General features: G+C 37.3%; 1 protein-coding gene across 1 annotated transcript; it reads right to left on the bottom strand.

Annotated features, from left to right (window-relative positions):
- Window positions 1-971: 971 nt before the first annotated feature.
- LOC105046732 (uncharacterized) lies at window positions 972-20,644 on the bottom strand. Its single transcript, XM_010925419.4, has 10 exons — window positions 20,348-20,644; window positions 20,176-20,235; window positions 19,903-20,070; window positions 19,556-19,619; window positions 14,425-14,630; window positions 14,064-14,097; window positions 2,259-2,365; window positions 1,872-1,928; window positions 1,705-1,782; window positions 972-1,358 (listed from the first exon to the last, which is right to left on the bottom strand). Exons 1-10 carry the CDS (start codon window positions 20,549-20,551, stop codon window positions 1,296-1,298), a joined length of 1,041 nt encoding a protein of 346 aa, XP_010923721.1. The 5' UTR covers window positions 20,552-20,644; the 3' UTR covers window positions 972-1,295.
- Window positions 20,645-20,912: the final 268 nt, after the last annotated feature.

The raw sequence follows: 20,912 nt of genomic DNA, 5'->3' as shown, positions 1-20,912 counted from the left end.
GGATATTCTATTTTGGGTGTTTTGAATTGTTTTAGAACGCATCCTGGGAATAAAATATAAATTATTTATTTTCACGTTGAAAGCAATAACAACCAATATTATATTAAATTATATTTTTATAATATAATAATACTAAAATAGATTATATTATATGTTTATAATATATCATAATATTAATTTATTATTATATTATATTATATTTATAATATAATAATATAATATGATCTTATATAAGATTTAATTATGAAATTTATTTGATCATCTAAAAAAATTTCATTTAAATCAAAACAACTTTCTAATATCGGATAAAAAATACTTTTAGAAGAAACTTCAAAATAAATCTTTCTCAAATAAATCTTTTCAGCTCTTTCACAAAGTCAAAAACAGCTTCTTAATTTTCTATCAAACACCACTACATCCAAAATGATTTTTGGAGAGCGAGAAAGTACATTCTAACACTCCAAAAACTTTACCAAACAAAATCCAAACCAAATAGACCGAAAGCCATTTCACATGCAACAGAAGCAACAAGATTTCTACTAATGGATCATAATTGAAACTATATATATATATCAAAAAAAACTTAAACAAAAAATACCAATTATAAATGGAATTCATATTGAATCCAAAACTGAAATTATACTGCTTTCCAAAAATCATTCAAGTGCTTTAGCTAGGCCTACCTTTTCATTCAAGCTGAGACAGATGTTAAAGTTGTGGAGGAAAGCCACGAGATGGTTCGACTCATCTGATTCCTACCTAAACCGGATTAAGATTTCATAGGATATTTTGTCTAGGTGACCATCAGTTTAAAGCCCATAATGTTTTCAGAGTAGACCTCGTCAAGATCACCAATCCCAAACTTCCATCAGAATATTTTACTCAGACTCAACCCGCTAAATATAGTCTTCAACCACAATCTCTTTCCCCAAAAGATGGAGACAAACAGACATTTCTGCCAAATTCCTAGGTTTTTATCAAAGAGCATTCGTGGCCTTCATTTGACTGAAGTTGACATCCGGTAGATTTGAAACCATGTTTTCTTCAAATCCCACACTATGTGCAGGTGATAGAAGACTTTGGCATCAACATGCAGGATGCTTGGTTCCAGCACTATAACAGGAAAGAAGTGCAGATAGAACTATTCTTTTACAGAAGGATGATTCACATTCTTTTGTTCCCCCTTGGTGAGAACTCGCATAGACATATCCAGAAAGGGAAAGAAAAATGCAACATCATGATGTCGCTGCAAAATAAACACTTTACCGCAAAAATTTACCAGCATCTGTTCATGATCAGCGGATGCCTTTCTGCATCTTGAACCTCGACACCGGCTTTGAGGGATTCGAACCAGAAGCCTGCAAAACAATATAGTTTCATGGATATGAAGTAGCCATCCTGAGCAACCTAGGTTTCAGCTAATTAGGTACAATTCCTTTGCAAAGATCAGAAGCTAGACCAGTACTGGATGAGCTATGCTGGAAATTAGCTGCTAGAATTTGTAGCAGAAGAATAGCACGAAGGAAAATTCATGAACGGAATAACAAATTTTTATGTCACCAATAGTTCAAAGTGGTAGAGGAACCAGAGTGCAACCACGGTCCATGGAATATATGCAACACCTTATTGTAGGGGTCCCTGTTTTTGTTACTGCAAAATAATTGGAGAATACACGAGAAAAAAATTGCAGAGCTGTTAGTGTACCTGGTCCGGGATGGTGCTTTTGGTTGACTGGATGGGTGCCAGTCCATGACTATGTTCAACAATAGATCCTGTAAATGCCTGCACATGGCAGTCAGTATACTCATGATGAGATTGAAATTCTAGACATGAGTGGAAGAATTTAAGGCATAGAAGGAAAATAGACACACCCTGCGACTACTTGAGCCAATCTTAAAAGTTTGTCTTGCAGAATTTTCAGAAGAGTCCTGCAAAATTGCTCCTGCATCAGTCATCAGAATTGACCAGAAGAACACGCTAATGAAGATACTGATCTCAATAAAACCAGAAACCAGAACTGCTACACAATACATATAAGCATGTTAAGAAGAGAATCATAGTTTCCTATTGCTTCAATAAATTTAAAAATTTCCAACGTAATCATGGATATCATCCAGTGACAACACTAGTGCCTCCTACATTCATGCCAGCCATCTGTGCTGGCCTATGATATGTACTCTAAAGGTCAAATACAATTGTAACCAAAAAAATGTCAAATACAAGTCAATAAAAATCCAGGAACCAATATAAACACTTGCCTCCAGCTTCAGAACAGAAGCTTGGTGAAGATTTTCCTTTGGCTCTGGTGGCAATGGAGACTTCTCTATACTGTGAGGTTGTTCTCTGTCGCTCTGAAAGGAAGCAGCTGAAAGAAGAGCAAGACAGAAACCAATCAAGAAGAAAATTTAATGTCAACATTATGTCGCTTTAGCCAACAGAAAAAATTATCTCAGCTGGTTGGCAACGCTCCTCTCTTTGGAAAAAAGTCCTTGGTTTGAGCCAGGAAGTTGATGCTCACCATATATCCCCAAAAAAGGGAAAATGTTACTTAGGTATTTTCACTGCTAAAAAATGCAAGTTATATTGGAGTAGCGCACACATATCAAAGGCTGAATTGGGAGACTTGGGGGTGCAACATTTGTCTAATGTGTACCACATCGGATTCTCAACGAGAAGAGTCCCACTCTTTGTGATGATACAAGGGCTAAAATCTGCTTATCTAATGTGTATCTGACAAGTCTAACATGTTTCTCCTTGTCTTTTTGGCTTGGTCTCACGAGTGTAGGTATACAATGTTCAAGTATGATAAATTTGAGCACTACTCACCATTCGATGTCTACCCTGGCAGAAAGGCAACATAAATTCACCATCAAAACACCAGCACAAAAATGTCTTCTAACTTGAATTACAAACCTCTTGTGGTACACAAAATACATGCTGAAATCGGCACCCATACAGTAGCAGTGACTTCTCCAAATCTAATAAAGTCTACTAATAAAATGCTTGACAGACAGATTCCAAGTTGCAGATAAGTGGGCGCCACCATCATGAAGGGTCAAACTGTTTTTGGATGCGAGTGGAATTTTGAGAGAGAGATGTTATAACATGGTTGCATGGGTAGGGTCTCTTCTTTGCTTGAAAGATTTGAAATAGGAAGTTGATAAATCCACTTCTTTTCTTTTCCAATACATCCCATCTTTCATTAAGAAAAGCGCTATCAATCCAACTAATAGGCGCATCAGTATATATTTCCTTTCAATATACCAGTCATGTGATAAAAGATGCATTGTGTGTTTGTTACTCTTGTAACGTCCTCTTCATTATAGAATTCTCATCAAAAATAAGAAAATTTTCTTTCAAAGAAGAGGGACAGGGAGCGTGACAGGTGTGGGTGAATGGGTGAGTGGTCCACCACAAGTGTTAATCATGGAACATCTTTGATGCAATTCAAACAAATTCTACCAATGATCAAAAGTGACTGAAAGCAATCATCACATCTCAAACTGAAGACCAAGCAATTAGCATGCTCCATGGAAGAGATGTGGCGATCTATGTCTCTGATCATAGTAACATCCATCCATGCATCCAGGCCCCCATGCAATGGCTGCATGGATGTAGCAATATACATGGGCACTAGGCCGTGCCTGGCATGGCCCGGCCCAGACCCATTGGGCCACAGTCCAAACAAGCCATACCTGCATCCCGGCCCCTATGCAATGGCTGCATGGATGTAGCAATATACATGGGCACTAGGCATGCCCGGCATGGCCCAGCCCAGACCCATTGGGCCACAGTCCAAACAAGCCGTGCCAGGCACAGCCCATTTACCCCGAACCCTGGCCTGACACAGTCCTAGGCCCGAGGTCTGGCGGACCGTCCCAGGCACGGCCCGTGGCCCGTTAGGCCTGCGGGCTTGATGGACGGCACGCAGGCCTAATAGGCGGTCCTTTTCTTTTTTTTTTTTCTTTTCTTTTAAAAAAAATCAGCCCAAACGAGCCGTGGCGCACGGCTCGTTTTAGCCCATTACGGGCCGTGCCAGGCACGACCCATTTAGTACCGTTACAGGCCATGCTTGGCACGGCCCGTTTAATGCTGTTACAGGCCAGACGCGGCCCATAACGGCTAAATCTTTTTTTTTATTGATAACGGCTATTTTTGGGCTTTTTATCATTTTAATCCCCCCCCCAACGGCCATAAAACAGCTAATTTGAGGGGTATTTTGGAAACACGAAAATATTGAATTCCTATAAATACCCTCCTCTTCCATTTTCACCACCAAATCAACTCCTCTCCTTCTCTACTACTACTTTTCTTCTAGCAATATTTAGCAAGTAATCAATATTTAGCAATTAGCAACTAGCAATTAGCAAATGTTCAATGCTATATAAGAAGAGAATTAATCCATCTATTGAAGCCTTAGAGGTCTTTGTTGAGGTCCTAAGGAGTGAGGAGCACAAAAAGAAGCTCATAAGTCTCCACCTACGGCCTACCTCTACTCAATTTTTTTCTTTGGTAAATTTTTTTATTTGCATAACTCATATTTAGATATAGCATCTTTTGATGAGAGTCATTTTGGCGTTCCCTCGGTTTCAGAGGAAGAAACTACTATTCTAGCTCCCTCTAAAACCAATACTGAAGGTCAAGACTCTGCCTCTTCTTCCCGTAAGAGGATTAGTACTATATGGAATGACTTTAAAAAAGTTATGGTAAATGAAGTTTTAAAAACAAATGTAAAAAATATGTCAAATTATATAGTTGTGCTAGTAGTGGAGGAACTGACCATTCGAAGAGACGTCAAGAGAGCCATGTTATGAGTGATGCTCGTCTTCAAAGCATCCCTAATATAAAGGGGGTAGTCTTGTAGGTAGTTTTGTATATAATCATGAAAATCAAAGAAAAGCATTGATCAAATGGATAGTTAAGGATGAATTACCTTTTAGCTTATGTAAGTCTTTTAATTTTGAAAAGTATGTTCAATTAACCCTACAACCCGCTTACAGAAGAATTAGTAGACGTACATTTAGAAGAGTAGCTATGACTAATTTTTTAGCAATGAAACAAACTTTAATTGAAACTCTCTCTGTCCTAAATTCAAAAATATCATTAACTTCTGATATTTGGATAGCATCTGTTGGTAGTTATTGTTTTATTACTGTTACTGCTTATTATATTGATAATGATTGGCTATTAGATAAACATATTTTCACTTTTCGTACTTTTGATTTTCCACATTCTGAGCAACAAATTTATAACGCTATTTATCAAACTGTATGGATATATGATATTAATGATAAAATTATGTCTATTACTTTTGATAATATATATAATAATAATTCTGCTGTTAGATTATTGAAAGACTCATTGCATTCCATTCTAAATAGAAATTTATTGCATATTAGATGTGCATGTCATATTTTAAATCTTTGTTGAATCTGGCATGGGTATGATTCAAGATATTATTCTGAAAATTAGAAATACAGTTTTTTTATTCAAACTTCAAAAGCGAGACTTCAAAAATTTAAGCAAATGTATATAGATCATGGTAAATATTTTAAAAAATTTAAACTTAATGTAGTTACTCATTGAAACTCGACATATACAATGATACATGATGCATATCCATATAAAAATTTATTAAGTACATATATTAATGATTGTGGATTAGGTTTTACATTGATTGAAACTGATTGGATTAAAGATAAAATTTAAAAAAAAAAAATTAGTTAGTTCTTATAATGTCACTAAATTTTTTTCTGATGTTTATTATCCAATCTCTTGTTCATTTTTACAACAAGTATATCTTATTAGCCAAAAATTTGCACAACATAGATATAATGATATTTTAGAGCCTGTTATTTATAAAATAAAATCTAAATGGAATGAGTATTGAGACATGATATATCCTATGCACAACTTAGCTGCTGTATTTGATCCACGTGTTAAATTAAATGATGTTTTGATTTTACTTGATGCATATTGTGAAAACATGAATCAAGATCCTGATCCTGCTAAAGTTGAAGAAAATCAACTTCTTCATGATATTGATGCTTTATATGATTATAAGATTCGTAGATCTCGTGCTTCTCGTTCACAAACCTCTGTCTCTTCTTCTAGTACTTCTCGTTCATCATCTGTTTTCTCATTCATTGCACATAGGAGACATACACATGCTTCTTCAAGTTTATCTTCATCTTTAAGTAGTAAACTTAAATTTTATTACGAAATGATCTTCAATCTGCATGTGATGAAAATCAAATAAAAAATCTTGATGTGTTAGCATGGTGAAAAAGTGTTAAAAATCAATATCCTGTAATGTTCACCATTGTACGTGATATCTTAGCTGTACCGATGTCCACAATAACATCAAAATCTACTTTTAATGTAGGTCGACGAGTTCTGAATGAAAAGAGTAGGATGATCGACGAAACAATTGAGATGCTGCTCTGCTTCAAAGATTGATTGGATGCTGAGACAAAATTTCAAGATAAAAATGGATATAATACAATATCCGATGACAACAATGACACAAACACTACTGACGATCAGTAAGATTTTCAATTATTAATTTCTCATATTTGTAACTCTTTAAATTTACCTTTTAATTATTGAGGTGAGTCATCTCAATTTCTTCTCTTTCTCATTGTATTCGAAAGTCAGACCTAATCCTCCTCTCTTCTTTGTACCATTTTGATTTTTTATTAATAAATCGATAGGGGTCCACGCCAAACCCCCCACCATTACAAGGTGGTTATTTATTTTTACAAAAAAAATCCAACATCTATTTTTAATTTTACTCCTTAACTCTTTTATAATTTATAAAAAACTTATATTTTTAAATTCAAAAAAAGGCCAGGTCGAGCCTAGACCGTGCCGGACCATGTCGTGCCAGGCCCGCGGGCCGTGCCAGCTCAGGACCTTATGGGCCGTGCCGAGCCTGAGCCGCGGGCCGCAAACCCTCAACCCAGCCCAGCCCTTTCTAATGGACCGTGCCTGGCACGGCCCATTACTATAGCTAATGGGCCATGCCTGGCACAGCCCGTTTCATGCCGAATCGGACCGTGTAATGGACGGCGCAGCCCGTTGCCCATGTCTATGTAACAAGGACCCAATCATTACACGGCCTGGCCTGTTGCCCATGTCTATGCAGCAAGGACCCAATCATTGTAATTTGGAAAAGAGGAGAGAGGATATGAGAAATCACTGGCCAAACAAGGACAATTAAGATCCTCTCAGGCCAACATGAGACAAATCCGAGGAAAGCAGCGGGGAGGTGATTTAAACAAACAGGAGCATAGAGCATGGTCAAGATCGTTTACATGTCCTTGTAGATGACTTCCGCAGCCATATGTGATGACTGCAAAAGCTTCACATTACAAAGCAGAGATGTCTTTCTACAACATCAAAAAAATCCACATAAAAGAAGATAAAAATGTGTTTTATGTTAGAAACAAAAGAAGGGTTTTGTGGCAGATCTAAAATTCACTGTAGTTTAACTTCTATATATGCTTCCATGATGTTGTTGTTCTTGTTTACAAAATTAGCAAATTCAAACAAATTGGTTCTTTTTTGAAAAATTACATGAACACAAGTGGGCCAACCTCTTGCCTTACAGTAAGCCAGATTTAATCAAAACCCAACCCAGACATGCAATCTGAACTAATGAGTCGGATGTATGCAGAAAAGCCTGAGAGCTGGGATCCTCTCCGGTTTGGACGTGAAAGAGAGAGGTCCACTCTTCCAACATCGTTGTTTGTGTACTTCATCTGCACATTTCATTATATGACGCAGCATGAGCAACCAAGCTGCATCCACAAAATAAAATAGAATCACCAACCAAAATCCTAACCATACTTGACTCAAAAATTGCAATGGATCCACAAAACTTTAAAAATTGAGAAAGATCTGCTCGGACAGGATTAAAATCCTGCTTCTGGAAAGGCCCTTGGTTGGACCTGTCTCCTCTTTGTTACAAAATTCTCAACCATTTCTCCCAAATGTGCTGACAATATCATTAATGCAAGGAATGCATCGAGATACTCCAACAGATCACAACTCTGCAACCTTGATATATCTAATCATCCTAATTCTTTCGATGATTCCTGCTCGCTTCTAAACACCATTCAGTCAAGAGAGCAACAAGATATTTGCACATCACGATGGTCACCTAACCATACTTCTACATTTGATCCTACCATAAACTTCTCGACACTGCATGAAGGTAGTTTTATTGCACTAAGCCTCTACAGAGAGTTCCTTTGCAAACTAACATTATCATCTACAGCTGGCTCACTTTAAAGAGGATGAACATTACTATAATGTGGCCCACTTTGTGCCTCAGACGGCGAATCTATTACCTGTCTACTCATCATTGGAGGAAAGTTTAGCTTCATTTCCTAAAGCAGATCCATATTATAGTGCATTTACCAAAAGATATTAAAATTCCTTGGGCTAACAGGAAGATTTCTAGTATTTCATGCCGCCTTCAATTTGGATGGGATTTTCTTTTGCTGACTTGAATTTGTTGCCTCTGCAGAGAGAAAAAATTGTCTTCAACTCTGCAGCCACCTCAAGCATGCCAGTAGCAGACCTTACAATAAGGCTCTTCCTAGATTGTCCAGATGTCTCAGCACAAAGACTGCATCCTGGATCCAGCTATTCAGGGTTCTAATTTAACCCCTCTTAACTTGTAATTATTTTTGCTGTCTTTTATTTTCACTTTATATGTATATGTATATAGATATATATGTGTTTGCACGCACGCAGCATGCATATATATATATATATATATATATATATATATATATATATATATATATATATATATATATATGCATGTGTGTGTGTGTATAACTTCATTCACAATATGTAGGTAAACATGTCGGATTCAAGTTTTAATGCTAAACATCCAACTTGAACTTAGATCAGGCTAAACCCCTACTCAAGCAGATCCACATATACTTACCTCTCTATTGATATAACTTGTGAACAAATCATTGTGCCATATGACTACTGCAAATGTAGGAAGAGAATGTCTTTTTGAAACCCTTAAATAGAAGCGTGTCCCAGGAAGATCTTTTTAATAAGTAGAAGCAAAACCAAAAACAGATCTGGCCGCACTTGGAGGTTTTTATGTCAAAATTATGATTTTCTCCTTTTTAAATTTAAAATTTTTAGTTGGTTAACACAAAAGATTGAAAATTCAAATAAAACATGAACTTGGAGCATTCTGCTCAAAGTAAAAAAAAAAGAAAAATTATTCCATGATTGTAGAGCTTCATGAAAAATTTATTGCACAACAAAACACCCTGATGCGGGGCAACCCTAGGGAACCTAATAATTGATGTCACACAAAAATGATAAACCCCATATTTATAATCATATTTTGCCATTCCCGAAAACATGTAAAACCAAGAAATATCAGAGATTGTATTCACTCCAAAAGCACCTTAAGGAACTTGCCCCCAACCTGACCAAATCGGCTCTTCCACATCAGCATCCCTAACTGTTAACTTCAAAATTATTACTATAAAATAAAGTAGCTATCGACATAGAATGAAAACACCATAAAGGAACAGCAGAAGGTAAGGGCAATAGATGAAACAGATGATATGGAAATAAATCAAATGAATGTTGCTATAAGACCTGACCTAGATATCAGCCCATCAGGATAGGTATAATGGATTGGCTGAAGATCCTAAAATGAAATCCACCCTTAAAAGAAATATTTTTGTTTCAAAAAGATAACGACCAGCGACCTAAAAGGAAACTAAGAAAATGAAATCCTAACAAAACATTTGAAGAAAAAGATAATTAACAGAACCACTTGCCTAGTTTACTATGCTCTTTTTTTTTGTCACTAGAAGTAGGCAACACAGGGTATCAAAAGAAACACTACCACCAGACATATTAATCTGAAATTGGGCAGATGTGACAACTTTCAACTACAATATTGATTATTTCTCACTTCAATGCAGAAGATGCAACAATCAGAAATTCTGGCTCCAGTCACTACTTTGTGCTTAAATTTTCTTCTTTAGCTCAATTCACCTTAAGAGGAGAAAAACTTTAATAAGAAAGTTGATAATCATGACACTGAGTATGAGGCGTGGATAGAAATATCAAACTCTAGCTAGCTTGAAAAAACTGATTATATTCTAAATGGTTGTGAGTGTTATCCAGCATAGGTTTTAGAAAATATAATATTACCTTTCAGTTAAAAAAATACTACTGTAAACTTAACATGGAGCAAGGCAGGAGGAAATTTAAACCTGCTGGCTTGAATTGACACTGTAAACTTAGCATGGAGCAAGGCAGGAGGAAATTTAAACCTGCTGGCTTGAATTGACCATGATAACCTTCTCTCTATTAATATTTATAAGTGGTACACAACTACACATCATCTGGGCTCAGGCTTCTACTTTAGCAGTCAAAGAATTAAACATGTGAAAATCCCACTCTCAAATAACTATAGAACATGATTTTTGGAACCATTCAGAATCGGCCGGTTCGCGGCATACCGGCGGAAAACCGGACCGGTTCCGACGGAGAAAACGGCACATGCCGATGCCGGAGAAGAAAGAGAGGGAAACAAAGGCAGAGAAAGAGGAGGAGAGGGAGAGAGAGGATGCCGCCGGAAGCTGGTGGTGGCCCTTTGCAGCTACCAAAGGGTGGTGGAAGCCACCGCGGCTTGGTTCGCTCGACGGGGCTACTGCAATGAGCGAGAAAGAGAGAGAGGGGGGGAGATCACCGGAGATGGGAAGACGGGATGGCGGAGAAGCCGCCAGAAGTTTCTGGGTGGCCACCGTGGCCACCGGATGGCGAAAGTGGTGCGGTGGCGTCACGACCGCAAAACAGTGGCTGTTGTCCCTGTTCACGCATCGATCCTTTTTTAAAAATGGAGATGAATAGTGAAGCCAGCAAACCATTTGCAGCTTCACTGTTTAAGATGCTTTTTAAAAAAATTAAAATCGGTGACGTCGGCAATCGGATTGCCAGCTTCATTTTTTTGAATTTTTTTAAAAAATAAAGCAAAAACAGTGAAGCCGGCAAATGGTTTGCCGGCTTCACTTACATTTCAATTTTTTAAAAAAGCTTGTGAAACAGGGGCGTCACCCCAATTTCACGCCCGCGACGCAGCGCGTGGATTGCACCGTCTGGCGGCCAACTGGAGGCTGTCCGACGGCCCCTCTGACTCCTCCCCCTCTCTCCTTTTCTTTCTTCCTCCCTCCCTCTCTCTATTTCTCTCTCTTTCTCCCTTTTTTTCTCCCGATTCACTTTCTTTGCCTTCATCGGTTCGCGCTGGTCTGGTACCATACAGGGTCGTACCGTACCATGCCGCCAACTGGCCAGAACGGCCACCATTACTGGTACAGCAAACCTTGCTATAGAAGGAACTAAGTTAATGCTTCTATTAGCAATATTAAGAATGCTAATCGGAAAAATGCCAATCTCTTTATAAATAGGATCTTAATTGCAAGGTGTAAACTTCTTTTGCTGAAAGTTTGTGTAGCACCACCTGATTGTATTTATTTCCTGGCAGCAGTGCATGGGAGTTGCAGTCTTAATATCTTCTCATCATATATCATCACCAATAATCACCACAAGAACAGAAGCCATTCTTGAAATGATGAAAACAATGGGAATCTCTGACAATAATCTCCCGATCCACAAGCTTGGCAATCAACTTGATTGCTTGGTGGCAGTCCCCACACACTCTGAGGTTCTTGATTACCTGGACTGTTGTCCCCGGAGCTGTGTTTATGATCGCAAAAGCCACAGCAAGCTTCTCACTACGAACACATAAAACTGACTCTCTCTTCTTGTTCTACATCATGGAGAACAGATCCTGTATCTGGGACATAACCAGCTTCCTGCATCCTAACCGTCAGCTCTTCCAAATATCTATAGATCTCACTATGCTGGGGATGCTTCTTGTCCCCAACTAAGAATACATGAGTCCTACCCTTCAGCTCAACTAAACTGTAACCTGGTGGCTTCACCAGTCCTCTGTTCTTCATTAAAACCCTCATCTTGTGGACATCGTCCCACCTTCCAGCATCTGCATATATATTTGAAAGCAACACATAGTATTCACAGTTCTTTGGATCCAGTTCAAACAATTTCTTTGCAGAAATCTCCCCTATATATTGACAAGTATCGAGATTTGATGTGGCACTGGGTCTAAATCAGCCTATATATTGAGCAGAATAGAGTGGTTCTGCCTGCTTTCATGTTGTAGTAATCCATACCACTTGATTTTGGACGATATCATGGCTTGGCATGAGAAAAGAATCCTCCAACCTTGGGTCAATATGGGAATGTAATGTACCATAGTGGGTGTGCAACACTGTACTAGGCATATGATACTATATCAATAATGCACCAATAAGTACCCAATACCAATACATTGAATCTTGGTGCCGATCCCCTTGTCTAGAAGAGGAACTTTTGGTACTTCTTGTTAAAGAACACCATCCGCAGTTAGGATTATTCAGATGAGACAACCTGTATTCAAAGTTATTTGGTTTGACTAGTCGGAATCATAGTCTTGATCACAGACTAAATCGACTAGGATGTGAGGAAGAGAAAAAGGATCCACTTCATTGTAAAGTTAGGTGGAATTGATATGATTAGAAGAGCCAACCAATGGAGGGTTCTTTTGGGGGATGCATGAAAATTTTGTTTGGGTTTTGGTTATGTATATTTTATTAAACCATGATATGCTTAGAAGAGGAAAACAATGCAGATTTCCAGGAGGAAAATACTGTTTAGGTTTCAATCATGGGATATTACAACTAAAAAGACAGCACAAGCCACCTCATCTGGTTCTAGATGCTTGGGTGGGTATTCTATGTAACTGAATTTTCTTCTATTTGCTTGATATCTTTTCACCATCCACACAATCTATATGTGTGCAGGCGTGCACTCATGCATATATACATGATCTGTTGTTCCATCCTTTATTGGCTTGGTTGTTTTGGAACTGCCATAACTATCAAAGGTGTGCCAGAAAACAGGAAAAATGGGTCCAAGTCAAGTACCTTGATGTCTTTAGGAAAAAAAGGGTGAAAATGGTTGTCTAGAATGTATCCCCTTCATAACATTAAGGCTTAGAGCTTGGGTAGATCCATACTAGTTTAAGATCTTTCTTGCCTAGGGTTTAGTTGGATGAAAATCTGATGCGGAAAATGAATCTTCTGTTGCTAAACTGGACAGCCTGAAAGATAGATTGGCTATCAAGTATTGACAATATGAAAGGATAAGATATAGCAAGCATGCCATCCGCTTTAAGCACTCTATAGAAAATCACAAAACATAAGTATTCCTAGGCTGGGGCATAAAATGTTGACAATCTGCCACTGCAGCTTTTGTTTATGCACGTATATTCGTTTGTTTAAATTGAACGATTAGATAAGGTAATTTATTCATGTGAATACACTGGTGACAATGTTTTCCTCTTTTTCCATGCATGAACACCAAGTGATGCATAGTTATGATCCCCCCGCCCTTCTTGTTTTAATTATATCTGTAATACATTTTTATTTGATTCTTTAAAGGAGAGTGCAATTTCAATGTATATGGTGTTGGATTGTTTTTCCAGAAAGGCCCAGGTCAAATGATATATCATCTGCAAAAGCTGTGTTGCTGGGAGCTTTAGCATCTAGTGTTAATGTGTGTAAATTTCATACATTAAAATCTACATCCACCAGTGTTTCATTTTACTCCCCATCAACCAGCACCATGGTATTTCATACATCAAAACCTAGTCCTAGGGACTATATAATACAGCAATCAGAAGAACTTCTTTCAATACTTCAAATTCCTTTTTACAGATTATAAATTTAAAAGAAAAGGGAACAGATCACAATAAGCAATCACTACATAGCATTATGTTCAATCAGTTTACATATAAGTTTGATATAATGAGAGTGAAATTTCAGAATGCTAACATAACTTGACTTAAATTACAAAAATGAATAGTTTATAAATTGCATTCAAATCCCAACAATACAAACATATTGTAAGACAAGCAATATAGGTATGCAGGATACTATTAAACTAACCTTTGCCAGAAAATTGCATGCTTAAATTCGCAATCTGCATTCAAAAAAATACACATAATAGGTTAATGCAATGCAAAAGAAAAGGAAAATTATAAGACTAAACACAAGATCTAATAGAAGAATTTTGGGACATAAGAAAAGTCATCAGCAATTCATGATTGCATACAGAGGACTCATCAGTAAAATGTTTTTGAGAGCCAAGTAGAATTGGACATTTCCTGACCTCCAAACTATTGGATTGTGTCCAATGACTTATTTTTTTTATGTCATCATACATGGAAACCAACTCAATCACAACACAGCAGATTCTGAATTGATCAATTGCCAAAGCATGTCTTCAGTTCAGGCAATCAAACCTTACCTCTGAAGCTTCATTTTTGTCATCATCAACATTACTCTGAAAACTATCCTCAGCATCTTCATCACTGCCAGATGCACTTCCATCTTCAATTTCTTCCTTTTCAAGTTCATCTAGCTTTGCCATAATTCGAGCATGCACCTCATCTTCATCAGGCTTTCCTAAATTGTCTTCTTTGGAAGCGTCTGGAGGATTTGAAACTGATATGCCTGGAATCCCACAGAGCAAGAACTCAGAATTCTCCCTTGCATGTGCAGAACATTCATAACCAACCACATGCACGTACTAAATTGACTTAAATCTTCTTTCCACAGTTTTTGCCATTTCTATACATATGAAGTTTCTCTCTCATTTTTTTCATGTCCTGACTATAATTTTGTTGAGTCGCTCATTTAAAGTTTTTCATTTGACCAACTTATTACAGCCTGATGGAGAGTACTATAGTCTGTACAACTGTCATGTGCACACACACATTAGTTTGCCATGTATTATATTCACATATAATAGAAAAAAGAACCATATCTTATTATAATCTCAAAAATTTGGTGAGCACCTCAAAATAAACTAATGCATTACTGCAATATGCTCATCAAGTTAAATGGTCAGAAAGTATAAAAATTTTATATCGGATTATTTACAAGGATTGGGAATATGACCTAGGACCTTGGATCATCAGCTGAAAATTTCCACCATTAACCTGATATTGCACAGCATTACCTTTGCTAGCTGATCCTGTTGAATTTTTTGTGGCATCAAGTTAACCTCTGAAAATTGCCAAAAAGGTTTCTCAATTCCAGTACTGACACATTTTTCCTGTTCAGCACCTCAGCAATAACTTTGATTTAAAACCAGGCAGCAATTGTTGACCTGACTCATCAACCCAACCCATAGACAGCCTGCTTTAGGTAGATTCAGGTTTGACATAAGTGGGTTTGGGTCATAAATGGGTCAGCCCCCCTAGACACATTTATTAAATGATAGCGATCAAGTAAACCTATGACCCATTTTGACCCATTTAATAATTGGGTACACATTAAATAGGTAGGGTTCAAGTTTAGACCTACGATCCATTTAATCTATTTTGACTCATTTAATAACTAGGTCAGGTCATGATTGGACTCATCTAACCTATTTAAGAACTATTTAACCCATTTAAAACCTTCTTAACTCATTTCTATCCCATTTAACCCAATCCACTTAGCCTGTTTAACTCGTTTGAATCCATGTAATCCATTAAAAACCCACTTAACTGTTTAACATCATTTGAGATGCTTATTAAATGGGTTATGTGGATCAAATTGGGTTACCTATTTACTAAATAGGTTACATTCTGATCTGAATTTTCAACCTATTTAGCAAATTTTTGACCCAACACATATATGCCTATATTGCCACCCCTAATCTAAATATCCAACATATGTTGGATCAAAGTTCGTCGTCTCAATATCGAACCCTATACTGGTACCATCCTATTAGAGTGTAGATACATGGTACAGTACCAAATGACAAGACATATCGAGTGTCAATATGATACAAGACTGCATGCCAATTCAGTAACCATACCATATGATACTGACTAGTACAGCAAACCTTCTAGATTATACTATCTTGAGAAAAATCTCTTATGGACAACAAATAAAAATAAAACTATCTTCTCTAGTTATCCCCATCTTCAATTATCAGCATTAACTGCAATCTACTGTGCAAGAATTGCTAAGCATTATGATCCTTCCCTACCTCCTGCCTCCAAAGCACTCTGAGCTTTAATTAGAGAAGTAATAGTGCTAATAGCCAACAAAAGATATGCATGGCTCTAGAATGTCAGGAATTTACTTCCACTTAGTTCTGCTTGAAACATCAAATTAAACATCCTATGGTTCCTCCTTTCTCGCATTGTATCTTTAAGAACTTTTGAAGTTAATTGTTACTACTAACTTTCCCTTGTTATTGTACTAATTTGACTATTGGTTTGAATTCAACTACTATGACCTTTTTATTTATGCTGTGTATAAAGAGTTAGTTTTCAAACTATTTGGGTTTCTTTCAAACCATCATGTCTCCCATTGTGAAGTTGTGCATCCTTTTTCAGTGTAATATTTCTTGTTTGCTAGTCATTTCTATCATAAACTACCTTCAACCCTTGGTCCTTGAACTATTATATAATCTCTTTCAATGTTTGGAGGTTTTTCACACAAGAATGCTCGGCATTGTCTTTTTGAGCCATTAACCCTCATCTTTTTTAAAATCTACCTTTAACATTTGCCTTGTCTTTCGGATGCAACATATTTTTATGTCTGCTATATATTTTCAATTGGTTGAGTGCGATAGCATACCAAGGTGGTCTGTCGCTTTGCACTACATATCTTTAGCCGCAAGTTGCGGAGTCATCATGATAATTACAAACCAAAAAATTATTGCTTTTTCTTGGCTTACAACCAACTTTCAAGGAACCTGGTTTCATTTTTGCCTCCAGTTCCACATCAAGTGTGAAAAGAATATATGCAGACTTATTGTAACATTGAACTGGTGAAGCTATATATTTGTCCATGCTACATCCAATGAACATCTGGATGGATATGAACCTCTCCCAAAGCTTGTAGTGTGGCCCAGGCTAGCACAGCCAAGTATTAAACATCAGATTGAGCAATTGCAAACTAGCTTAGCCATAACTTATGCTTGGTAACAAAGAAAGATATAAAAAATTATGTTTTGACAAGGAAAAGTACCATTAATTCAAGAATCATCAGCAACATTGTCAACTACTCAAGAATCTGTGTTGCAAGTTTGAGCCAGTTCAAGGGCAACTCATTCATGAGAAGCTGTGCCTAATCTTCAGTCTTCCATTATTAGATCAATAACTGAAGATATATGTGTTCATACTTTAGTAATAAGCAACTACAAAATTTCTTGATGGAGATTCAAATTCATGCCATGATACATTGGAGGGCTGCAACTTAGAAGCTATTCTTATATTTAACTTTAGTTGTCAATCTGCTGTATTCTCCTTTTCTTTCTAGTTATCTTTAGTTTCTCGTGGGTTATTCTGAATAAAGGACTGACAGCAAAAGATCGTGGATCTTATTTGACAGCTTTATAGACATGATTTCTGGGTGGGGGTCGGGGGCTGTGGTAAATAGGTTTGGGATTACAGAAAAGTGTTAGGATTTCTTCTTGTTATAAGCAAGGGTACTGTTTGCATGATAGACCTGGACAGTTGATCAATGAAGATTGGTAATACAGAATATATTCTTCTTATTGTGTTCTGATCCCATAACTAAGGCATTATACCTTCAAAATCTAGGTGCAATTCTTAGGCCAAAGTGTGTGTAGTCTCTCTTCCCTGTATCCTTCTTCTTTTGCATTTGTTTAATCATAACCTGCTCTTTTTCTAATGGATCTTGATCATAGATATACCTTTATTTCCTCTAGCTCTTTCATTTCATATGAGTATTAGATTTCCTCTAGAAAATTCCAGCCAGCATCTGGTTTTTGTTTTTTGACTCCAGAAATGAATCTTTGATGCTAAATCAGAACAATCATCCACTACTTATTTTCTGCAAGAACATTACCTTTTGAGTTCATTTCTTTAAAAAACTGAGCTCAAAACATGAAATTCTGGCAAACCCTAATATCAGACCCAGCATCCTAAGATCCTACCAGCTTTAATTGTGTTCCCCTCCTTTGTAAGTCAACATTCCTCCCACTCTGGGTTCTAAAAGAGTTGATAATTACTGGTTACATTATCCTAGCTTGTTAGCTTCCACATCATTTTGATCTAACTGGGAAACTCACATAATTACTGGCAACAAGCCACAGGTGGCTCAAAGAGCAGGCACATACCGGGATTATCAACCTATTGAGCAGTTACAACAAATAAAATGGATTCTATATTTAGGTGGATGCTTTGCTTGTTGCCTTCGCATACATTTGTCTGCATGAAAGTTGATCTTTAAGGCCACCTGCCAGATGGCATAACATGCTCCAAGTCTAAATCTTGCACCCACATGAACCCTATTTTGCCAAATCCTCATCATATGCATTCACCCTTACCTCTCTCGAAGCATGTTTCATACTCGAAATTTACTATAACAATGACAACGAAGCCAAATTTTCAATGGAAAAATGAATGATAGGTTTAGGGTGCTCGATGCAAAACAAAATACAACAAAGATAAAGGAGCAAAATGAAAAAGATGAAAAGACAAGAAAAGCAAAGCAAGCAAGAGCCCAGAATCCAAACCTCACAAGATTAAGATAATTGAAAACTTCAAAATTCAAAATAGATAGAAGAAAATGAACAAAAGGGTTAAGAAAGAGTGCCATTCCAAAAGGAGAGCTGCAGTTGCACCAAAAAAAAAGGAGCAAATTCATCCTGATTTGGGTTCATATAACCAGAATTAAGGGGATTAAGAATGTAGGAAGAACAAAATGCCCTTAAGATGGAGAAAAGCTTTTGGATAGTGACTTGGTTAAGATGAATTAGGTCCAAATAACTCATGTAATACTAATCTTAGAATCTAATTAACTTAAGAAACAAACATTGGAAACCTATTTCAAGACACTATCCTCTCACATGGAAAAAGGAAAGCTTGACTCTAGTTGCCTGCCATCAGGTGAAAGTCTATTACCAATTTTAGACCCCTTAAAGAGATTATGAAACACCTGAATATTTCGTACCTACAATGAACTGTTTAACGATACTAATGACAGGCCATGGGATCTAGAGATCCTTTAACAAGTAGGACAAAAGAATAACAAGGAGTGTGAGGAATGCATATAGATAATAAATGAAGGAAACCTCACACAAGTGGTCATATCCATGCAAGAAACCTTCAAAGGTTTAGTAAAGGTCAAGATAAAATATTCCAATCATTTGACAGTACACAAACACAATAGTACTTCTAACACATGGTTAATGACAGTCGCAACTCAAAAATTTACTGCAAGTCATACCCTGTTATTAAAGCATGTACACACAATTATGAAATAGTGGAATAGACACTACAACTAACAGTACTTCTAACACATGTGAACTAAACATTTCTAGATGATTGCTAAAACAAGTGCATTGCACATAAGCTAATACAGATGGTGAGAGCAGAAACAAATGAGCAATTGAGGCTTACAAAATCTACCTGATTCAAACACATCTTTTGGAGTATCTTCCACGTATTCCTCCCTTATTTCTACAAGACCTTCCTGTTTGAGAGGAAATGAATGAATTTTCAAGCATACAAAATTAAACTAGGATTCTACTCAATACACACACACACACACACACACACACACACACACATATATATATAATGACAGAAAAATGGGTCGGGTGAATATATATGTATGCAATGCTTCAAATCTCAACCAAAATCAAATTGCACAATCGCACAAATATTCTTTTTTTCCAAATGTAAAAGAACCACAAGCAAAAGCAAAGGACTGTTTCCCTTCTCAAGTAACTTCACAAACCACAAGACTTACTTACAGCAGCCTCGGCAGCCGTTGAATTGAAGAACTTAGACTCTAGTTGAAGATCCAACATCGTCGCCTTCAAAGAGTCAACCTGAGCTTCCAAAGCCTTTCCCCTCCTCTGCAGTATCTCAATAGTTTGCTTCGCTGTTCTATCCGCATAATACCCCTCCCCTAATAGCACCTAAGATCCCACAAACAATTCACACCATATATCAAATTTAAAAACACACAAAGGAAAAAAGAATCGATTTTGAATAGAACTGAAGAAAAGAAAACTACAAAATACCAGGAATTCATTCGTATGAATCAGACGGCCGGGGGAAAAGGCCGCACTCCCAAATGGGACCTGCCGAGGGATTAAATCACCAAAAAGATCTCAAATTGGACGATTGTAATGATGAAATCGAAGGATTGGAAAAGAAAAGAGATCGAAAAGAAGAAAGAAAAGAGGAGCTTGCCATGATGTCATGGGAGAGCTCGTCGGGGAGCTTGCGAACGAGGTGGATGAGGGCGGAGTTGTCGGAAAGGAAGCCACGGAGGCGGTCGAGCTCCTTCCGGCGGTCGGCAATGGCGTCCTCGACCCGCCGCGCCGCCTTCCAGGCCTCCTCCGGGGAGAAGAGGGAGTCGAGGGAGGTGATGGTGCCCTTCGCTGTGTCTCCCATCAAGAAAATAGAAAGGAACAGGAGGAGATGGTTGGGAAGTCAGAGCTTTGACGGGGAGTTTATGTTTGAGGGGTTAAGCGGCCAAAACTCCTGGTCTCGGCTCGCTTTGGACGGAGGATCCGTTGCTTCTATAGAGTTAGAAAGGGCTTTTCTGCATGATGATGGAAAGCAATTTCAAAAAATATAAAGATATTTAGTAAAATATTGAAAACTAAGGTATTTGAGGTTTAAAAAAAAAAAATACTAAATTGGTTCATGAGATACTAGCATATTAATTTTCTCGATTTTCTCCAATATCTCTATCCTGACTATACAGAAAAATTAATAAAAACAAAAAAATTATTAAAAAAATTAAAAGACA

This window comes from Elaeis guineensis, chromosome 6, assembly GCF_000442705.2.
Source record: "Elaeis guineensis isolate ETL-2024a chromosome 6, EG11, whole genome shotgun sequence".
In the NCBI taxonomy this organism is placed as follows: domain Eukaryota; kingdom Viridiplantae; phylum Streptophyta; class Magnoliopsida; order Arecales; family Arecaceae; genus Elaeis; species Elaeis guineensis.
This window is presented reverse-complemented; position numbering and strand designations above follow the sequence as displayed.

Excerpts from the sequence above, each read along its gene's own strand:
- LOC105046732 (XM_010925419.4), bottom strand. The coding sequence starts at position 20,551 with ATGGGAGACACAGCGAAGGGCACCATCACCTCCCTCGACTCCCTCTTC. Across the intron at positions 20,236-20,347 it reads AGCTCTCCCATGACATCATG|GTCCCATTTGGGAGTGCGGC; the intron begins GCAAGCTCCTCT and ends ATCCCTCGGCAG. Across the intron at positions 1,929-2,258 it reads CTTCTGTTCTGAAGCTGGAG|GACTCTTCTGAAAATTCTGC; the intron begins GCAAGTGTTTAT and ends GCAATTTTGCAG.